The following is a 16,783-nucleotide window of genomic DNA, read 5'->3' on the forward strand; positions in this document are numbered from 1 at the left end:
CCGCCCATCTCCACCCCGCAAACTTTTACTCCTGGGGTCCGCCCTTGGGTCTTTCCGGATCAGCGTCTCCACTTCCTTCAGTCCCGCGCCCTCCACGCAGATCCTGGGTGCTAATTATCATTCAGGAAACCGGGAGCCTCCTGAGGGCAGGGGTGGGGCTCACTCAATTCTGTACCCCAATGCCTGGCACAAGGCCAGGAAATACTTGTGGCGTGAACGAACGAACGAACGAATGAACGAACGAACGAACGAATGAATGAATGACTGTGACAGGGGCAGGATGAAGACCATCTGGGGCTGGGGTGATCAAGGTGGCTTCCTGGAGTAGGCAGGCTTTCCGGTTCAGCCTTGAGCTCCTAGAGGCTAAGGTGAGGTGGAGGCAGCGTGAGGAGCCCCGGGGGCAGCGCTGCCCCCTGTTGGCCCCACCCCGGAGCCCCGGGGCCTGGGCCTGCGGGTCCTGCCGTCATGGGGCGCCGTGCGTGTGTCTCCAGGAGGAGGTGGAGAGGGAGATCATCAAGCAGGAGGAGAACGTGGACCCCGACTACTGGGAGAAGCTCCTGCGGCACCACTACGAGCAGCAACAGGAGGACCTGGCCCGCAATCTGGGCAAGGGCAAGCGCGTCCGCAAGCAGGTCAACTACAACGACGCCTCCCAGGAGGACCAGGGTGCGTGGCCCCCGCAGCCCGCCCGCGTGCGCCGGAGAGTAGGGAGTGGGGGGGCAGTGCGTGGAGGAAGGGGGCTTGGAGCAAGTGTGGGCTGTTGGGTGTCTGGAGGAGCTAGATGGGTGGTGGTCCGGTGACTTCTGACCTTGGGCGAGCCTCAGTTTCCCCATCTGTAAAAGAGGGATGATCACCGTACGGTATCTTAGGATATAGTGCAGGGCCGGTGGGATTCAGCGAGCTCACAGGAAGTTCCCCCCGGGGCTCTTTTCATTGTCACTCCCTCCTGGGCTGGGGTTTAGGGGCTCGGCATGGCCCTGGGTGTTTTGGAGGCTCACTCTGTGCCTTTCCACGTGGCCCCTCACAGAGTGGCAGGACGAGCTCTCAGATAACCAGTCCGAATATTCCATTGGCTCCGAGGATGAGGACGAGGACTTTGAGGAAAGGCCAGAAGGGCAGAGTGAGTCTCATGGCTGGTGACCCTGGACTGGGGCCCAGACCTGTGTCAGGGGGCTGACGGTCAGCCTGGGGTCTCCTGGGAGCGTCAGGACAGTCATCCATCCTTTGGGGGATGTCCTGAGGGATCCTGCTGTCCTGGGGTGAGTTGGTGGATGGGGTGGGGGGTCAGGACACCCCGGGCTCCAGTGAGGTGTTGTGGTGGGGCTACTTCCCAGGTGGACGGCGACAATCCAGGAGGCAGCTGAAGAGCGACAGGGACAAGCCCCTGCCACCTCTTCTCGCCCGTGTGGGTGGCAATATCGAGGTGGGGCCCGCCTGCACACCCCTTCCCCAGGCCCCCTGCCCCCTCCTCAGAGCAAAGAGCTCACCCCTGCTACACCTCTGGGGTGTGGAACAGGGGTGGAGGCAGGAGGGCGAGGGGCTTGCCCAGGGTCACAGCTGTGTAGAGGTGGGGCCAGGACAGACCCTGGGTCTGGGCTCTGCCCTCTGGGTCCTGCCCTAGCTGGAGGCCCCTGCCTTCTCTGTGCTCCTCCCTGCCTCCTCCCCTCCATATGCCTTTCTCCCCATCCCTGAATTCTCTGCTCCCCCACCCCACTCCCTGCTCACGCAGGTGCTGGGCTTCAATGCCCGCCAGCGGAAGGCCTTTCTGAACGCCATCATGCGCTGGGGCATGCCCCCCCAGGATGCCTTCAACTCTCACTGGCTGGTGCGGGACCTTCGAGGGAAAAGCGAGAAGGAATTTAGGTAAAGGGGCTGAGGTGGTGGCCCAGGGTGTAGCTGCCCGCCGCAGAGTGGGGCAGGCTCCACTGGGCAAGACTGCACAATGGGCATCATTTGTGCTCTCGTCCTGGGCTTCCTGTCTGGAGGATTCACTGTTGTCTGGTCTTCTGGTGGCTGGGGTCCAGGCCCGGGCAGGGCTCATGTGTAGAAAACACAGACCAGCCACCTCTGCTAGACCAGATCCGGGGCAAGGGCTGTCCTAGTAGGTTCCCTTCCCAGGGGAGGCCCCCTCTGGCCTTCCCTGGGGGCCTGACCCAGCAGGCCTGGCTGGGAGGCAGGGGATGGATGATGGTTCCAGCCAGGGGGTTTGCTGGGGGTCCTGCCAGCCTTCTCAGAGGGTCCTTGCTGGCCCCCCACTCCCTGAGCCCCAGTAACCCCCACCCCAGAGCCTATGTGTCCCTCTTCATGCGGCACCTGTGTGAGCCGGGCGCTGACGGCGCAGAGACCTTCGCGGACGGTGTGCCCCGTGAGGGCCTCTCGAGGCAGCACGTGCTCACCCGCATCGGGGTCATGTCACTAGTTAGGAAGAAGGTGGGTGAGTAAGCCTTGCCTGGGCCTTTCCTGGTGGCCCCCCATGGCCCTCGTGTGCCCCCTGGGGGTCAGCGGGCAGGGGGCAAGTGCCTGGCTCAGGACACTGAGTCGGGCTAGAGGAACCTCTCTGAAGACCTGTCTGGGTGGGGGGGTGTGAGGCTGGAGGTGGGGATGGCAGGTCACAGGGCAGAGGACACACAGGGGGTGGGGGTGGGGGTGGGGCCTGGCACAGCGGTTTGTGGTCAGAAGTGCATTTGGCTTGGCCAGCCTTGGGGGGAGGTGGCATTCATCCCGAGCCTGGGACACCCCCAGTCCCACCGACCGCCCTGAGGCCCTTAGGTCTGAGCTGAGACCACCTCCCTCTCTCCTTCCCTGCCTCCCGCCCCAGGTTCAGGAGTTTGAGCACGTTAACGGGAAGTACAGCACCCCGGACTTGATCCCCGAAGGGCCCGAGGGCAAGAAGCCAAGCGAGGTCATCTCCTCGGACCCCAACACGCCAGTGCCCGCCAGCCCTGCCCACCTCCTGCCGACCCCACTGGGCCTGCCAGGTCTGGGCTCCGATGAGCGGGGGAGGGTGCCTGGGTCACGGGGTGTTGGTGGCAAGGCCCCCGGAGAGCCCGGGTCCTCCGCACAACCCATGACAGACAGCCTCCCTTCCGCCCACAAGCTTCTGCCTGCAGAAACGTTGCTCTGCTCCGACTTTCTCTTTTTAACGGCTATTCACATATCACAACGCTTAGTCTTTAAAAATCTTACTGTTCAGGAGTTACTAGTATATTCACAGGGATGAATCACCTCTAATGCTAGAAGGTTTTTGTCATCCAGAGAAAAACTTGTACCTATTAGCAGTCACTCCTGTTCCTTTCCCCGCCCAGCCCCTGGCGGCCACAAATCTACTTTGTGTCTGTGGGTTTGCCTGTTCTGGCAGATGGAACTATATCCTATGTGACCTCCTGTGTCTGGCTTCGTTCTCTAGCGTGTTTTAGAGGTTCGTCACGTTGTAGGGTGGGTCGTTGCTTCAATCCTTTTCGTGGCCGAATACTATTCCGTTGTATGGATGAACCACATTTTTGTTTAGTCATTTGTCAGCTGATGGATTTGGGGTTGTTTCTACTTTTTGACCGGTGTGGAAAATGTGAGGGATGCTGCAAGTGGTGTGTGGCCGTGAACGTCCGTGTTCAAGTGAGGACACGTCTCTTCGCTGCATTTCTCTCGGGTGTGTAGCTAGGAATGGCGTTGCTGGATCGAAGGGTGTAACGTGTTGAGGAACTGCCGGATTTTTCCACAGTGGCCACGTCGTCTTATATTCTCCCCAGCCACATATGACGGTTCCGATTTCCCCACATCCTCACCAAACGTTTGTTGTCTGACTTTCTGCTTGTAGCCATGCTAGCGGGTGTGAAATGGTGTCTCCCCGAGGTTTTCTTGTGCTTCTGGGCCACTTGTGTATCTCTTTTGGCAAAATATCTTTTCAGATCCTTTGCTCTTCTTTGATGGGTTATTTGTCTGAGTATCTTTTTGGTGATCCATGCATTTATTTGGGCGAAGCATCTTCTTCCCTCAGAGGGACCTCGCAGGCCTGGCACTGACCTACCGATGCCCAGGTGACACGTGAAGTCCAGGGAGCCTTTGCCTCCAAGGACATGCCTGCTGCTTCTGGGCATGTGTGCCCTTGGGAGCGGACGGGCCTGGGTTTGCTTCCTGGCCCTCTGTGAGCCCCGTTTTCTCATCCATGATGTGGGACAGGCTAGTGCCCACCTCCTAGGGCTACTCAGAGTATGAGAGTCACCAGCACTCGGCAGTGTGTTGAGTAAGGGAAGGTCAGTGAGGGAAGGCACACGGCTTGTCAGCCAGCCAGAAAGCAGGAACCACATCCAGCTGTTCTGGCTCCTAGGCCTGCCTCCACTCGCCTCACCTCCTGCTTTTAGATGGGGGCCCTGCTCTGGGCAGCCCTGTCCCATCAGCCTGTGGCTTTGGCCTCACTGGCTTAGCCTGTGTCTGCAGGCTTAGCCTGAGGTCTCTGGCTCACCTGGTTCACCTGTCCTTCTTCTGGAGGTGTCTGGCCCAAATGGAGCCACCTGGCACCCCCGTTTCCTGCCCTTCACCCCCTGCCTGCCCTAGCCCATCTATCTCACCTCTGTCCTTTGATCTTTCAGACAAAATGGAAGCCCAGCTGGGTTACATGGATGAGAAGGAGCTGGGGGTTCAGAAGCCAAAGAAGCCCCCAGAAATCCAGGTATGGAAGGTGCTGGGGTCTGGGCCCCTGGGGGGCTGTGGGTTGGGGGTTGGATCTTGAGACCTTCTCAGCCCTTGGTTGGGCAGCTAGAATCCAGGCCTCCTGGCACCATGTTTGGGCCTCTGGGTCTGGGGGAGCAGGTTGGGAGCACAGATGGGAACCAGGAGAGTTCCTGGTGCCCAGTGCCCGTCCTCTGCCCCCCATGCTGCTGAGGTCCCAGGCCCTGCAGCATCCCTACCTAGCCTGTCCTCCCCAGGCCCTGCCAACTTCCCTGGACAGAGTGGAGGGCGAGGACAAGCATGAGAGCTCAGATGGCAAGGAGCGGCTGGAGGAGATGGAGAAGGCCCCGCCATCCCCAGAGCAGCTGCCGAAAGGTGCGGCTTCCCACGGTCACCACCCCCAACATAGCCTCTGGCCTCAGCATCCCTGGGTCAGAGGAGGGCGGCCAGGCTGTGTTCCCCTCCCTCTCTCCCTGGCTGGGTGGCAGGCTCTGTCCTAGTGCGATAGGATCCCCAGGATGAGGAGAGAGCCAAAGGCTCAGGTCTCTAGAGTGGATTTCAACTTTTCCTACGATGCAGAGTTCGGGGGTTATTGGGCTGTCTTTTTATTAGTGAATTCTAACTCTATTGCACCGTGGTTGGGGCACATGAGTCTGTATGATATTGTTTCTACATGATGTCAATGAAACCTGCTTCCTGGCATGATATGGTTTTGTAATATGGTATGATTTTGTATCATGTAATATGATATGATTTTGTAAATGGTCGTGTGTGCTTGAAAAGAATGCCTATTTTCTGAATTGCCGAGTGTGAGGTTCTAAATACACGTATTAGATCATTATTTTGTTCAAGTTTCTTATATCCTTACTCATTTTTGGTTTGCTTTGATCTGTCAAGTCTGAGAGACTTATGTTAGGATCTCTCACTATGATTGTGGATCGGTGTCTTTCTCTTTGTAAGGCCAGAGTGTGCCTCATATCATTTGAGACTGGGTTGTTAGGTGCATATTGCTTTAGGTTTTTTATATTTTTCTGGTGAAGTGTGCCTCTTATATAATGACCCTTTTATTCCTCCTGATATTTTTTGCTTTAAGGTTTATTTAGGCTGATTTGGATGGATCTTACTTTTGTTAAGTATATATTTGGTTTATGTTTTTCTATCTTTTTACTTAAAAAAATACATGTACATACAAACACTTTATTGTGATATAATCACACAGGATACAGTTCATTTATTTTATTTTATTTGTTTATTTTTAAAGATTTAATTTGTTTATTTGAGAGAGAGAGCGCATGCGAGCGTGACCAGGGGGAGGAGGGGCAGGAGTAGAGGGACAAGCAGACTCCCCGCTGAGCGCAGAGCCCAGTTCAGGGCTCAATCCCAGGATCCTGAGACCATGACCTGAGCCAAAATCAAGAGTCAGATGCTTAACAGACTGAGCCACTCAGGCACCCCACAGTTCACCCATTTAAAGTGTACAAGTTGGAGATTTTTAGTATATTCGCAGTGTTGTGCAAACATCAGCACAGATAATTTTAGAATATTTTCATCACTCCAAAAAGAAACCTCATGTCCATTAGCACTTATTACCTATTTCTTTCTCTCCACCCCAGCTATCACTCATCTACTTTCTATCTCTATGGATTTGTGTGTTCTGGACATTTCATGTAAATGGACTCATAAAATAGATGCCCTTTTTTGTCTGGCTTCTTTCACTTAGCATAATGTTTTCCAGGTTCATCCATCTTGTGGCATGGACCAGTGGTTCATCCCTTTATCCTTTGTATAAATATACTGCATTGTATTTATCCAGCCATCGTTGATGGACATTTGGGTTGTTTTTAATTTTTGGCTGCTGTGAACATTTATGTACCGTTTTTTTGTGTGGACATAGGTTTCAGTTCTGTTGGGTATCTACCTAGGAGTGAAATTGCTGGACTGTATGATAGCTCTGTGTTTAATATTTTGAGGAACTGCCAGATTGTTTTCTCCAGTGGCTGCACTGTTTTACATTCCCATCAGCAATGTATGAGGATTCTGATTTGTCCATGTCTTTGACAATGCTTGTCTTTTTTTTTAAGATTTATTTATTTGAGGGGCGCCTGCGTGGCTCAGTCGTTAAGCGTCTGCCTTGGGCTCAGGTCATGATCCCAGGGTCCTGGGATCGAGCCCCGCATCAGGCTCCCTGCTCTGCGGGGAGCCTGCTTCTTCCTCTCCCAGTCCCCTTGCTTGTGTTCCCTCTCTAGCTGTCTCTCTCTGTGTCAGATAAATAAATAAAATCTTAAAAAAAAAAGATTTATTTGGGAGAAAGTGAGCACAAGCGGGGGGGAGGGGCAGAGGGAGAGGGAGAGAAAATCCCAAGCAGACCCCCCTGCTGAGCGCGAAGCCGGGCCCTCGGGGCTCACTCTCATGACCCTGAGATCATGACCTGAGTCAAAATCAAGTCAGATGCTCAACCAACTGAACCACTCAGGTGCCTCTGACAACATTTGTCTTTTGATTATAGTCATCCTACTGAGTGAGAAGGGGTATCTCAAATGGTTTTGATTTGTATTTCCCTTATGCATAAAGATGTTGAGTTTCTTTTCATGTACCATTTGTATATCTCTGTTGGAGAAATGTCTTTTCAGGTCCTTTGCCCATTTTTTAATTGGGTTATTTGTCTTTTTATTACTGAGTTGTAGGAGTTCTTTATAGATACATGTTCCATATCAGATATATGATCTGCAAGCATTTCTTCCATTCCTTTACTTTAAAACATTTTTTTATTGAAGTATAGTTGATACTCATTCCTTTACTTGTAATCTGTGTAATTACATTTTAGGTATATGTCTTATAAACAGGGTATAGCAGGATTTGTTATCTTAAGTCCAATCACAGAATCTCTATCTTTTAGCTGGCATGTTTGATCTCTTTACATTTATTGTAATAGCTAGATATTTGAATGTATTTCTACTCTCTTACTTTGTGCTTTATATTATATTACCCTTGCCTTCTTTTTTCTCCTTTCCTGCTGTCTCTTGGATTGATCAGACTTTCTTTATATTTCTTTTTTCCCCCTTAACTCCTTTGGAAAGTTTATAGTCAATCCTATATTATACTCTTAAGCTTTTAACATGTATCCCTCTTGAATAAGAGAAGGGCTGTGCGTAGCTCCACTCCCTTTCCATCTTCCATGTGTTTAGTTTCAACTTGTTTTCATTTCCCAAATTTGTTATAGTGCCTATTTCTAAATCTTTAATCCTTATTTAGATCTTACCATTCTTAGCAGTTTTGTGTTTGCTTCCTTGTTCATCATTGCTTCCTAAAGTGTCTTTTTCCTAAAGTACACCCTTTAATGGTGCTTTCAGCAAATTTCTGTGTGTGGAAAATTCTCTCATTGTGTGTTATTTTTCCCTTTACTCTTGAATAATAGTTAGCAAAGCACAAGAGAGGATAGGGGTTTTCCCTCAGCACTTTTTTTTTTTTAAGTGGAGCCCAACACGAGGCTTGAACTCATGACCCTGAGATCAAGACCTGGGCCAGGATCAAAAGAGTCGGACGCTTAACTGACTGAGCCACCCAGGCGCTCCTTCCCTCAGCACTTTGAAGATGTGTATTGCCTGTGTATTCTGGCTTCCACTGTGCCGAGAAGGCTGCTCTTAAGGTAATTGTTGCTCCTTTGTGGGAAATCTGCCTTTTCTATCTTTCCTGACATGGTAAGACCACTTTTAAGATATTCTGTTTGTGTTTGGTCATGTGTGGTTTCACCACAATGAAATTTTTATTTCTCTTGCTTGTGACTGTGATTCTTAAAGCTAAGTATTCTGTCTTTCATTGATTGTGAGAGAATTCTCAGTCATTCCCTCTTTGAGTATTGTCTTTGTCCCCATTATGTTTATTTTCTCCTGGCATTCCTACTACTCATCGATTCCTTCATTCATTCATTCAGCAAACCTGTATCGAAGGCCTGCTGTGTGTTGGGTGCTATCCTGAGTATTGGGGACACAAGCAATACACCAAAATAGCCACAGCCTTCACATCGAATTTGTATTCTAGTGGGGCAGGCAGGCGATCAGCCATAAGCAGAAATATGTCTTTGTTCAACAACAGACTCCAAACGTGATGAAGAAAAGAAAGCAGGTACAAGGTTAGCCAAATACGGGGGCTGGTGTACCTTTCACGTCTTTTACTTCTTTTTTGCCTGTCTCTCTTGCACAGCTTTTTTTTTTTTTTTTTAAGATTTTATTTATTTATTTGAGAGAGAGAGCGTGCGTGTGCCTGGTAGTGCACAGGCAGCAGGGGAGGGGCAGGGAGAGGGGAACAAGCAGACTCCCCTTTGAGAGCAGAACCCGACACGGGGCTTGATCCCAGGACCCTGAGATCACGACCTGAGCCGAAGTCAGACTCTCAACAGACTGAGCCACCCAGGCGCCCCTCTGCAAGGCTTTTTGAGTTATCTTTAGATCTAGCTTCCTCTTCTTTCTTTATACTGTTTTGTTTCTTCATACTTCCCACTTGTGTTATTTTCTATGGCTGCAAAACAAATTATTACAACCTCAGTTCTTAAAACAACACCCATTTACAAGCTTACAGTTCAGTGGATCAGAAGTCTGGCTTGGTGTGGCTGGGTTCTCTGCTGAGGGTCTCGAAAGACTGACATCAACGCGTTGGCTGGGCTGAGTTCTCGTCTGGCAGCTCAAGGGGAAAAATCTGCTTCCAAGCTCATTCTTGTTGGCTGACGTCAGCTCCTTGGGGTGGGGGCCTGAGGCCCCATTTCCCTCTGGCTGTGAGATGGGGGTTGTTCTCAGCCCCTGGAAGCCACCCACATTCCTTGCCCACTTGGTCTTCAGGCTTCAAGGCAGCAATTGTGTGCCGAATCCCCCTCATACTTCGAGTCTCTGATGTTCTTTTCTGGGACTGGTTGGAGAAAACCCTGCTTTTCGAGGGCTGGTGTGATGAGGTCAGGCCCACCCAGATAATCTCCCTCTTAGAAGGTCACCTGTGCCCCATCCCACCCCCGACTTGTACTCCGGGGCCCGGGAGTCTTGGAGGACATCTCAGATTTCTGCAGTGAAAATGTTTAAAATGTTAATGATTGTGTATTTTATTTCTAGAAGTTTTAGCTGGCTTTTTCTAGTTTCCCTCTTTTTTGTGGACTTGTCTTATTATGGATTCTCATCTTTCTTGTCTCTCTCTCTGGTGGATGGATAAATGGTTTCTGAAATTTGGTTGGCTGCATCTTTATCGGGCTTGTTTTATCCATGGGAACCCTGTGTCACCTGAGTAGCAGGAATGTCCCTGCTCTATTTCCAGAAGCCCCAGGCCCCGTGGGCTTGCTGGTGGTCTGGCTGGTCTGGGACCAGTCTTGATGGTGCTCTCTCTGCGGGGGTGGCACGGTTTAGATTCCACGGTCAGGGTCGTGGCAGCTTGGCCATGAGGCATCGGATGGAGCTGTCTCTCTTTTGTTGAATGCACAGTGGTTGGAGGGTGTCATGCTGTTGGAGGGTGTTGGATTCTGGTTCTCTGGTCTTCGGGGCTTGCAGTCTTGGCCTCTGCCTGGCATCCACTCACCCCTTTCCCTTTATGGCACTGACAATTTCCTTTTCTCCTTGTGAGCTCACTGTGTGTTTTTCCAAGGTGATAGATTTTGCCTGACATTTCTGGGTGTTCGTAAGAGGGTTTTGTGTTAATGAAGTCCTGCTGTGTTGTCAGAACATTGAGTCCTCTGCATATCATTGTGGTAGGGAGGATTTCGAGACTGTTCCTTGAGGAGTTTGGGGGTGGGGTGCTGCTGGGGTGGGGTGAGAAGGAAGGGGCAAGACAACGGTGTTGGGAGGGTCCACGCCCATCATACCTGCCTTCCCCGAGGACCCCTCCTATGTGGCCCAGTTGGACTCCTCGGTAACGTGATAGGTGGGATTCTGTGTGTGGGTGAAATGGAGTTGGAAAGCCACCAGCCCGGCGTCCCCTTTGTCTGTCCCGGACCTCTCCCTACTCTGCAAACACCCTTTGTCTTGCAGAAGAAGTGCTTCCGGAGAAGGAGAAAATTCTGGACAAGCTGGAGCTAAGCTTGATTCACAGCAGAGGGGATGGCAGTGATTTCAGGCCAGGTTTGGGGCTCTTGTGTGTGCTCTGTCCTGTGTCCCTTGGGGCTCTTGAGGGCGCCGTCTGGACTCCGTTGGGCCTCCTGCAGCTTCCATGGGCGCCACCATCCATCCGTAACCCCCCCCCCCTCACCCACCCAGCTGGAGCTGGTGGGCAGGAGCCCTTGGCCGGGGGGAGATGCCGCCCCCTCTCCTAATCCCTCCTGTGGCCCCAGCCACCACCAGGAGAAAGGAGAGCTGGTCACAGAGCTTGGCCTGGAGCATCTGGGGCTCAGTCATAGACTTTGTGTACCTGTAGATGCTGGAATGTTCTGGAACACTCATCCTCAGATCAGACCCCTCAGGACAGCACAGCTGGCCTCTGACTCAATGTGCACTTTTCGCGCTGCTCTGCCCGGTGGTCCTATTTGAGTGGGGGAGCTGCACCTGGGCCTGGAGCCCACCCTCCCTGCTCAGGACAAGAGAGGGGCTGCTGATTTGTCTGTTTAAAATCCCTCTTGGCAGTGAGCCCCTTGAGGACGATGAGATATGGCTCCCGCTTGCCTTTGGGTCCCCAGTCCCCAGTGCTTGGCAGAGAGAGGGCCCTGGGCTGTACCTTTCAGATGGGTAAATGAATATGGGTCTGTCCTCCCATAGATGACGCCAAAGTGGAGGAGAAGGAGCCCCTTGAAACACAGCAAAATGGTGACAAAGAGGAAGATGAGGAGGGGAAGAAGGAGGACAAGAATGGGAGGTTCAAATTCATGTTCAACATTGCAGACGGGGGCTTCACAGGTATTGGGCTGAGGTGGTGGGCAGAGAGCTAGGGTGGTTGTTGTCATGGGCTTCCTAACTTTGTGGGTCCTGGGAGTGTGGGCAGATGGTTACTTTATACTAAAGTGTGAGTGGTTGATAAAAGTGCATTATATAACCTTTACCGGTAACCCTGAGATACTGGACTTCCAGGGGTGGGGAGATGGTGGGTGGTGAGGAAGAGACTTTCCTGTGCCTACCCTTGTGAGGGACTGGGGGGCACCTCATTCTGCTTCTCCGTTGGCTGGCTTCCCAGAGCTGCACACACTGTGGCAGAATGAGGAACGTGCTGCTGTGTCCTCGGGGAAAATCTACGACATCTGGCACCGGCGCCATGACTACTGGCTGCTGGCCGGCATCGTGACGTATCCTTGGCCAAGCCCGGCCGGGCAGGACTCCGGCCTGTTCCTCTGTGGACCTCAGGGAGGGACATGGGGTGTGTGGGATGAGGAGTTAGGAGCCCGTGCTTTTGATCAGGTGCTGAGGACCCTTTCCTGGTGTTGATGGTGATGATGGTGATGACCTTGGCTGTGGCTCATCCCTTTCCGCCCAGTGCTCGCTCCATCCACATAGCAGCCTTCCGAGGAGCACCACCATGATTCCATTATACAGGGGAGGAAATTATGCTCAGAGAGGCCACGTGACTTGCCCAGGGATACACAGCTAATAAGTCACAGCCCATCCCTCTGACTCCAAAACAAATAACCCCTAACTCCTGCCCTCCTCCCAGTAATGATGCCTGCAGGGGGCATCGCCATTTACAGGGCGCTCGTATTCATCCATTCAGTCTTGATTGCTCATCTCCTATGTGCCAGGCATGGAGGATGCAACCCTGAACAACATTCCCCAGTCCCTGTCTACCTGGGGCTCAGATCCTGCTGGGGGCAATGGCGAATGCCGTAAGTTAGCGGAGTGTGGCATTCAGCAGAACAGGATAGAGCAGGCGAGGAGCAAACGGAGTGTTGGGGTGGGGGCTGCATTTTCTAATAGGTGCTCAGCGGTGACATTTGAGCACAGACCTCCCAGGGGCAAGGGGAGGGCCACGAAGCTGCCCACGGAAAGCCCCTCAGCAAAGCTGACCTGGTTATATGAGGGGGGAGTGTTCTAGAATCAGGGCCAGCAAACCTTTCCTGGAAGGGGCCAGAGTGAATATTTCAGGCTTTGCCGAGCGATTACTCCGCTCTCACTGTTGCAGAAGGAGCCACGGACAGAAGTGAGTGTGACCACATCCCAGTAAAATTTGTTTAAAAAAATGTGGGCTGGGGGCCATAGTGTAGATTCCTTTCGTGGAGGTGAAGGTGTTTGGAGCCTGGGTTCAGATCCTGCCCCTGCCCCTCACTCACTCGGGCAAGATAATTTTATCGTGTGTCCTTGTTCCCTTGGCGGCTCTCGGGGAGGACCCTTCCTAGCCTCCCTCCCGCTTCTGGTGGTGGCTGTCAGTCCCTGGGTCCTGAGTCTCTGCCTCTCTGGTCACATGGGCTTCTTCCCTGGGTCTCTGTGTGTCTGGGTCCAAGTTTCCTCTTCTTAGAAGGCCAGGAGTCACTGGGTTGGTGCCCACTCTAATCCAGGATGACCCCTTCTTAACTTGACTACATCTACAAAGACCCCATTTCCAAATGAGGTCACGGTCACAGGTGTGGGCATTGAGACTCGAAGTTTCTGCCTCCGGGTTGTTAGGACGAAGGGTTCGGCCCCCAAAGCCTCAGTGCTGTCTGGACCCCTGAGGGCACTTACCAGTGTCCTCGGTCAAGTCATCATCAACTTGCTCGCCTTGCAGCCAAGGGTAATGACTTGTCTGAAAGCACACAGCCGGGATGCTGACCCCAGGCTGGTCCCCCCTCACCCTCCCACCTCCCACCCTATGGCCGGGTTTGCCCTTAACGGTGCCCCACCCAGGCACGGCTACGCCCGCTGGCAGGACATCCAGAATGACCCGAGATACATGATCCTCAACGAGCCCTTCAAGTCTGAGATCCACAAGGGTAACTACTTGGAGATGAAGAACAAGTTTCTGGCCCGCAGGTTCAAGGTCAGTCCCTGAAGGCCAGAGCCTGCAGGGGTGGGGCTCCTGCAAGAAGGCAGATTACACAGGGGGCCGGGGGCAAGGCAGTTACCCAAGAGCGGCCCCCTCCTCACGTATCTGGACGTAGTAGTCAGTCATGTAGTCAGTCAGCTAACAGCGTGTTGGGTCCTTGATCTGGGCCAGGCCCCCCTGGGCAAGTCTCCCTGCCCTGGGTGATGGTGTGGAGAACCCAGATTGGTGAGAGCTCTGAGGGGGGTAGGGGCCAAGAGCAGACAAGGGTGGGCATATGGGTGGAAGTGTGTCCTCCCTCCTTCCTTTCTGCCAGATCCCGGGCCTGTGGGGGTGGGTGCTGGCGGAGGAGGGGCCAGGTTGGCGCTCAGTCCCTCCTGCCCCATCCCCCAGCTGCTGGAACAGGCGCTGGTCATCGAGGAGCAGCTCCGGAGGGCCGCGTACCTTAACATGACCCAGGACCCCAACCACCCCGCCATGGCCCTCAACGCCCGCTTGGCTGAGGTGGAGTGCCTTGCTGAGAGCCACCAGCACCTGTCCAAGGAGTCCCTTGCCGGGAACAAGCCGGCCAATGCCGTCCTGCACAAGGGTGAGCGAGCCTGCCTGCCTTCCGCCTGCCCCATGGATCCTTGGCCATTGATGAGGCCGCTGATGGGGCAGGGGTCAGCCTGGCCTCCTGGCCAGGATGGGACAGTCCAGCATCCAGTCCAGGGAAAGTAAGGCCCTCCCTTCTCTGGACTTCTTCTCAAGGTCTGCTCCCTGTAGGCCCTGGTCTGGGGGTTGGTAACACAGAAGTCTATTCGACTTACACACTCTTGCTTATCAAGCCCTGACAATACGCTTTAAACACACGGCATCTCTTTAATGCTCCTAATATCCTTAAGTGATAAGGTTTATTACCCCATTTTAAAAGACAGGGACATTGATGCCCAGGGTAGTGAAGTAATTGCCCAAGATCTCCCGGGATTCAGACCTTTGACTCCTGTGCTCCAGGTCTTCAGGAAGCTCCCAGGCTGGTTAGAGCGATGGTTGGGGGGGGGGGGAGCCAAGGCCAAGCGCACACGAGAGCCCTGGACTTGCTGGACCCTGCTGTGTTTGGGAGATGTCTCCTGAGATAGCCATGGGCCAGGGCTGCAGGCCTCCCTGGGAGCCGGGGGGTGGGGGTGGGTGTTGACAGAGGGCCTGGCGGAAGTCCAGAGTTTCTGGCTCTCCCCTTGGCAGCCCTCAGGTCCCTGGAGAAAACTGCTGTTCGCCCAGGTGGCGTGTCTCTGCTTTGTGGGCCTGGAGGGCCGGGCGAGGTGCGCCCTCTGTGCCCGCGGCCTGGGGAGTGTGATCACACACTTGTAGATAAGCACCAGCCCGCTGGTCGTCAGCGGCGCCTCGGCGTCCCCCCTTCCCTCCCGTAGTCCTGAACCAGCTGGAGGAGCTGCTGAGTGACATGAAGGCGGATGTGACGCGCCTGCCCTCCATGCTGTCCCGCATCCCCCCGGTGGCTGCCCGCCTCCAGATGTCGGAGCGCAGCATCCTGAGCCGCCTGACCAACCGAGCCGGTGACCCCACCATCCAGCAGGTCAGGTTCCGCCCGCGCGCCCTGGGCTGGGTCCCCGTCATGCAAGCCCTGGGCGCCCCTGGGTTGGGGCTTGGGTTGAGGGGTGTGGGACTACGACCTTTAAACCTGGGTCCTTGCCTCCAGGGCGCTTTCGGCAACTCCCAGATGTACAACAACAACTTTGGGCCCAACTTCCGGGGCCCTGGACCGGGAGGGATTGTCAACTACAACCAGATGCCCCTGGGGCCCTATGTGACCGGTAGGTGCCCGCCGCTTCTGGGCAGCACGTGCAGGGGCGCCCCTTGGGGGCCCGGCCTGCCCGCCACCAGCCCAGGCAAGCCGAGCTTCTCTCTCTCACAGATATCTAGCTGTCCCCGCGATTTCCCTCTGTTGCAGTGCTCATTTCCAGCTGAGGTAAGCCTGCATCTGCACGCCCCATGGTCCCTCGTCCCCCTCCTCGGGTTGGCGAGTCAGGCCTGGCCAGGTTCAGCCCCGATTCCGTTGGGCGCGCCTCCCGCGTGTCAGTGAACACGCGTGTCCACAGCGTGAGTCAGCCCCAAACCCGCTCTGCACGGGTCTGCCTCCGCTGCCCACCGGGGTGGTGGGCGCCCCAGGACATCGGCTCCCTGCCCAGGGCAAGGAGGGTAGCTCGGGGCCGGAGCGGGTAAGGGTTAATGGCTAGGAGAGGGGAGCTTACTTTCGAAAAACCACCAGTTCACCCTGGCCTCCTCTCCCTGGGCCCCCCAAGCCCTGCGCATCCTCGTAAGAACTGCCACTTCGGGTGGAGGCGCTGGGGGTTTCCAGACCGCCCGCCCCCTCAGAACGCTCTCTTCCCAGGGCCTCTCTGGCCCTCCAAGGGTGGCAGTGAGGTCTTGGCTCGGGAGCTCCTTCTGGGAGGAGTGGTGGGACGGGTGGTGGGTGCCCCCCTCTAACGAAGACCTGGCTGCTCAGCGGGGTGACCGTGATCGGCCTCTTGTAGCCGCGCCTGCCGGGCCACCTGCCCAACCCCCACAGGAGAGAAAAGCTGCCGCCTTTTTAGGAGCCATGCCATCTTGGGACGGAAAGGGAAACTGAATAATGCCATCGCATGGGGGACGAGGCCCAGCCTGGCTGGGCTGGAGCCCAGAAGTGCCACCTCCTCATCATGCCAGTGTCCCACCCAGCGTCACACCCACCCCACACCGGGACGTACCCCTTGGCCACCTTTGCCGGACAACTTCTTAGAGGAGATTTCATTTATTTGTACATCTTTTGCACTTTCCTATTGAAGACTTGAACGAGTCTGTCTTGATATAAAAGTTGAGTGACGTATGGAGGGGTCTAACCTGCAGCACTCACGTCTCTCTGTCAACGGGCTCCAGACTTCAAAGGAAGATCCTAGAAACGCTGCTGCTGGCCCAGGGGACTTGGCCTGCCTGGGGAGCCCTCTGTGTGCCCCCGCCCACCCCATCCCGTCCGTGTGGCCTGACTGCCCGTGTTCTGGCCCCCCTGCCCCTTGGGGGTCCCCAGGGCTGGATGGGTCAGGAGTGGGGAGTGGCTGCCCAGCCCCCAGGGTAGAGACCTCAGCTGGTGCCCGGGGCTGGGGCTCTCTTCCACCCCCTTCTTGCTGGGGCTGGAGACCACCAGGTATGTGCTATCTCGGTGGGGGAGGGGAGCCTG

The 16,783-nt window shown here is 54.5% G+C and overlaps 1 protein-coding gene across 1 annotated transcript in view; it reads left to right on the plus strand.

Moving 5' to 3' along the window:
* The window catches only part of CHD5 (chromodomain helicase DNA binding protein 5), a 54,631-nt gene extending 38,485 nt beyond the window's left edge, over positions 1 to 16,146 (plus strand). The window contains exons 26-42 of the mRNA XM_035020255.1: positions 492 to 666; positions 1,028 to 1,120; positions 1,335 to 1,423; positions 1,730 to 1,863; positions 2,286 to 2,430; positions 2,819 to 2,978; positions 4,587 to 4,666; positions 4,923 to 5,040; positions 10,668 to 10,757; positions 11,388 to 11,525; positions 11,800 to 11,908; positions 13,440 to 13,572; positions 13,969 to 14,164; positions 14,982 to 15,145; positions 15,269 to 15,383; positions 15,485 to 15,538; positions 16,104 to 16,146. Coding sequence (XP_034876146.1) covers positions 492 to 666; positions 1,028 to 1,120; positions 1,335 to 1,423; positions 1,730 to 1,863; positions 2,286 to 2,430; positions 2,819 to 2,978; positions 4,587 to 4,666; positions 4,923 to 5,040; positions 10,668 to 10,757; positions 11,388 to 11,525; positions 11,800 to 11,908; positions 13,440 to 13,572; positions 13,969 to 14,164; positions 14,982 to 15,145; positions 15,269 to 15,383; positions 15,485 to 15,492 — 1,947 coding nt within the window. The 3' untranslated portion in view covers positions 15,493 to 15,538; positions 16,104 to 16,146. The remainder of the gene's footprint in view (positions 1 to 491; positions 667 to 1,027; positions 1,121 to 1,334; positions 1,424 to 1,729; positions 1,864 to 2,285; positions 2,431 to 2,818; positions 2,979 to 4,586; positions 4,667 to 4,922; positions 5,041 to 10,667; positions 10,758 to 11,387; positions 11,526 to 11,799; positions 11,909 to 13,439; positions 13,573 to 13,968; positions 14,165 to 14,981; positions 15,146 to 15,268; positions 15,384 to 15,484; positions 15,539 to 16,103) is intronic.
* The last annotated feature ends 637 nt before the right edge of the window (positions 16,147 to 16,783 follow it).

Source organism: Mirounga leonina, unplaced genomic scaffold (assembly GCF_011800145.1).
Source record: "Mirounga leonina isolate KUSES-001 unplaced genomic scaffold, KU_Mleo_1.0 Mir_173, whole genome shotgun sequence".
Taxonomy (NCBI): domain Eukaryota; kingdom Metazoa; phylum Chordata; class Mammalia; order Carnivora; family Phocidae; genus Mirounga; species Mirounga leonina.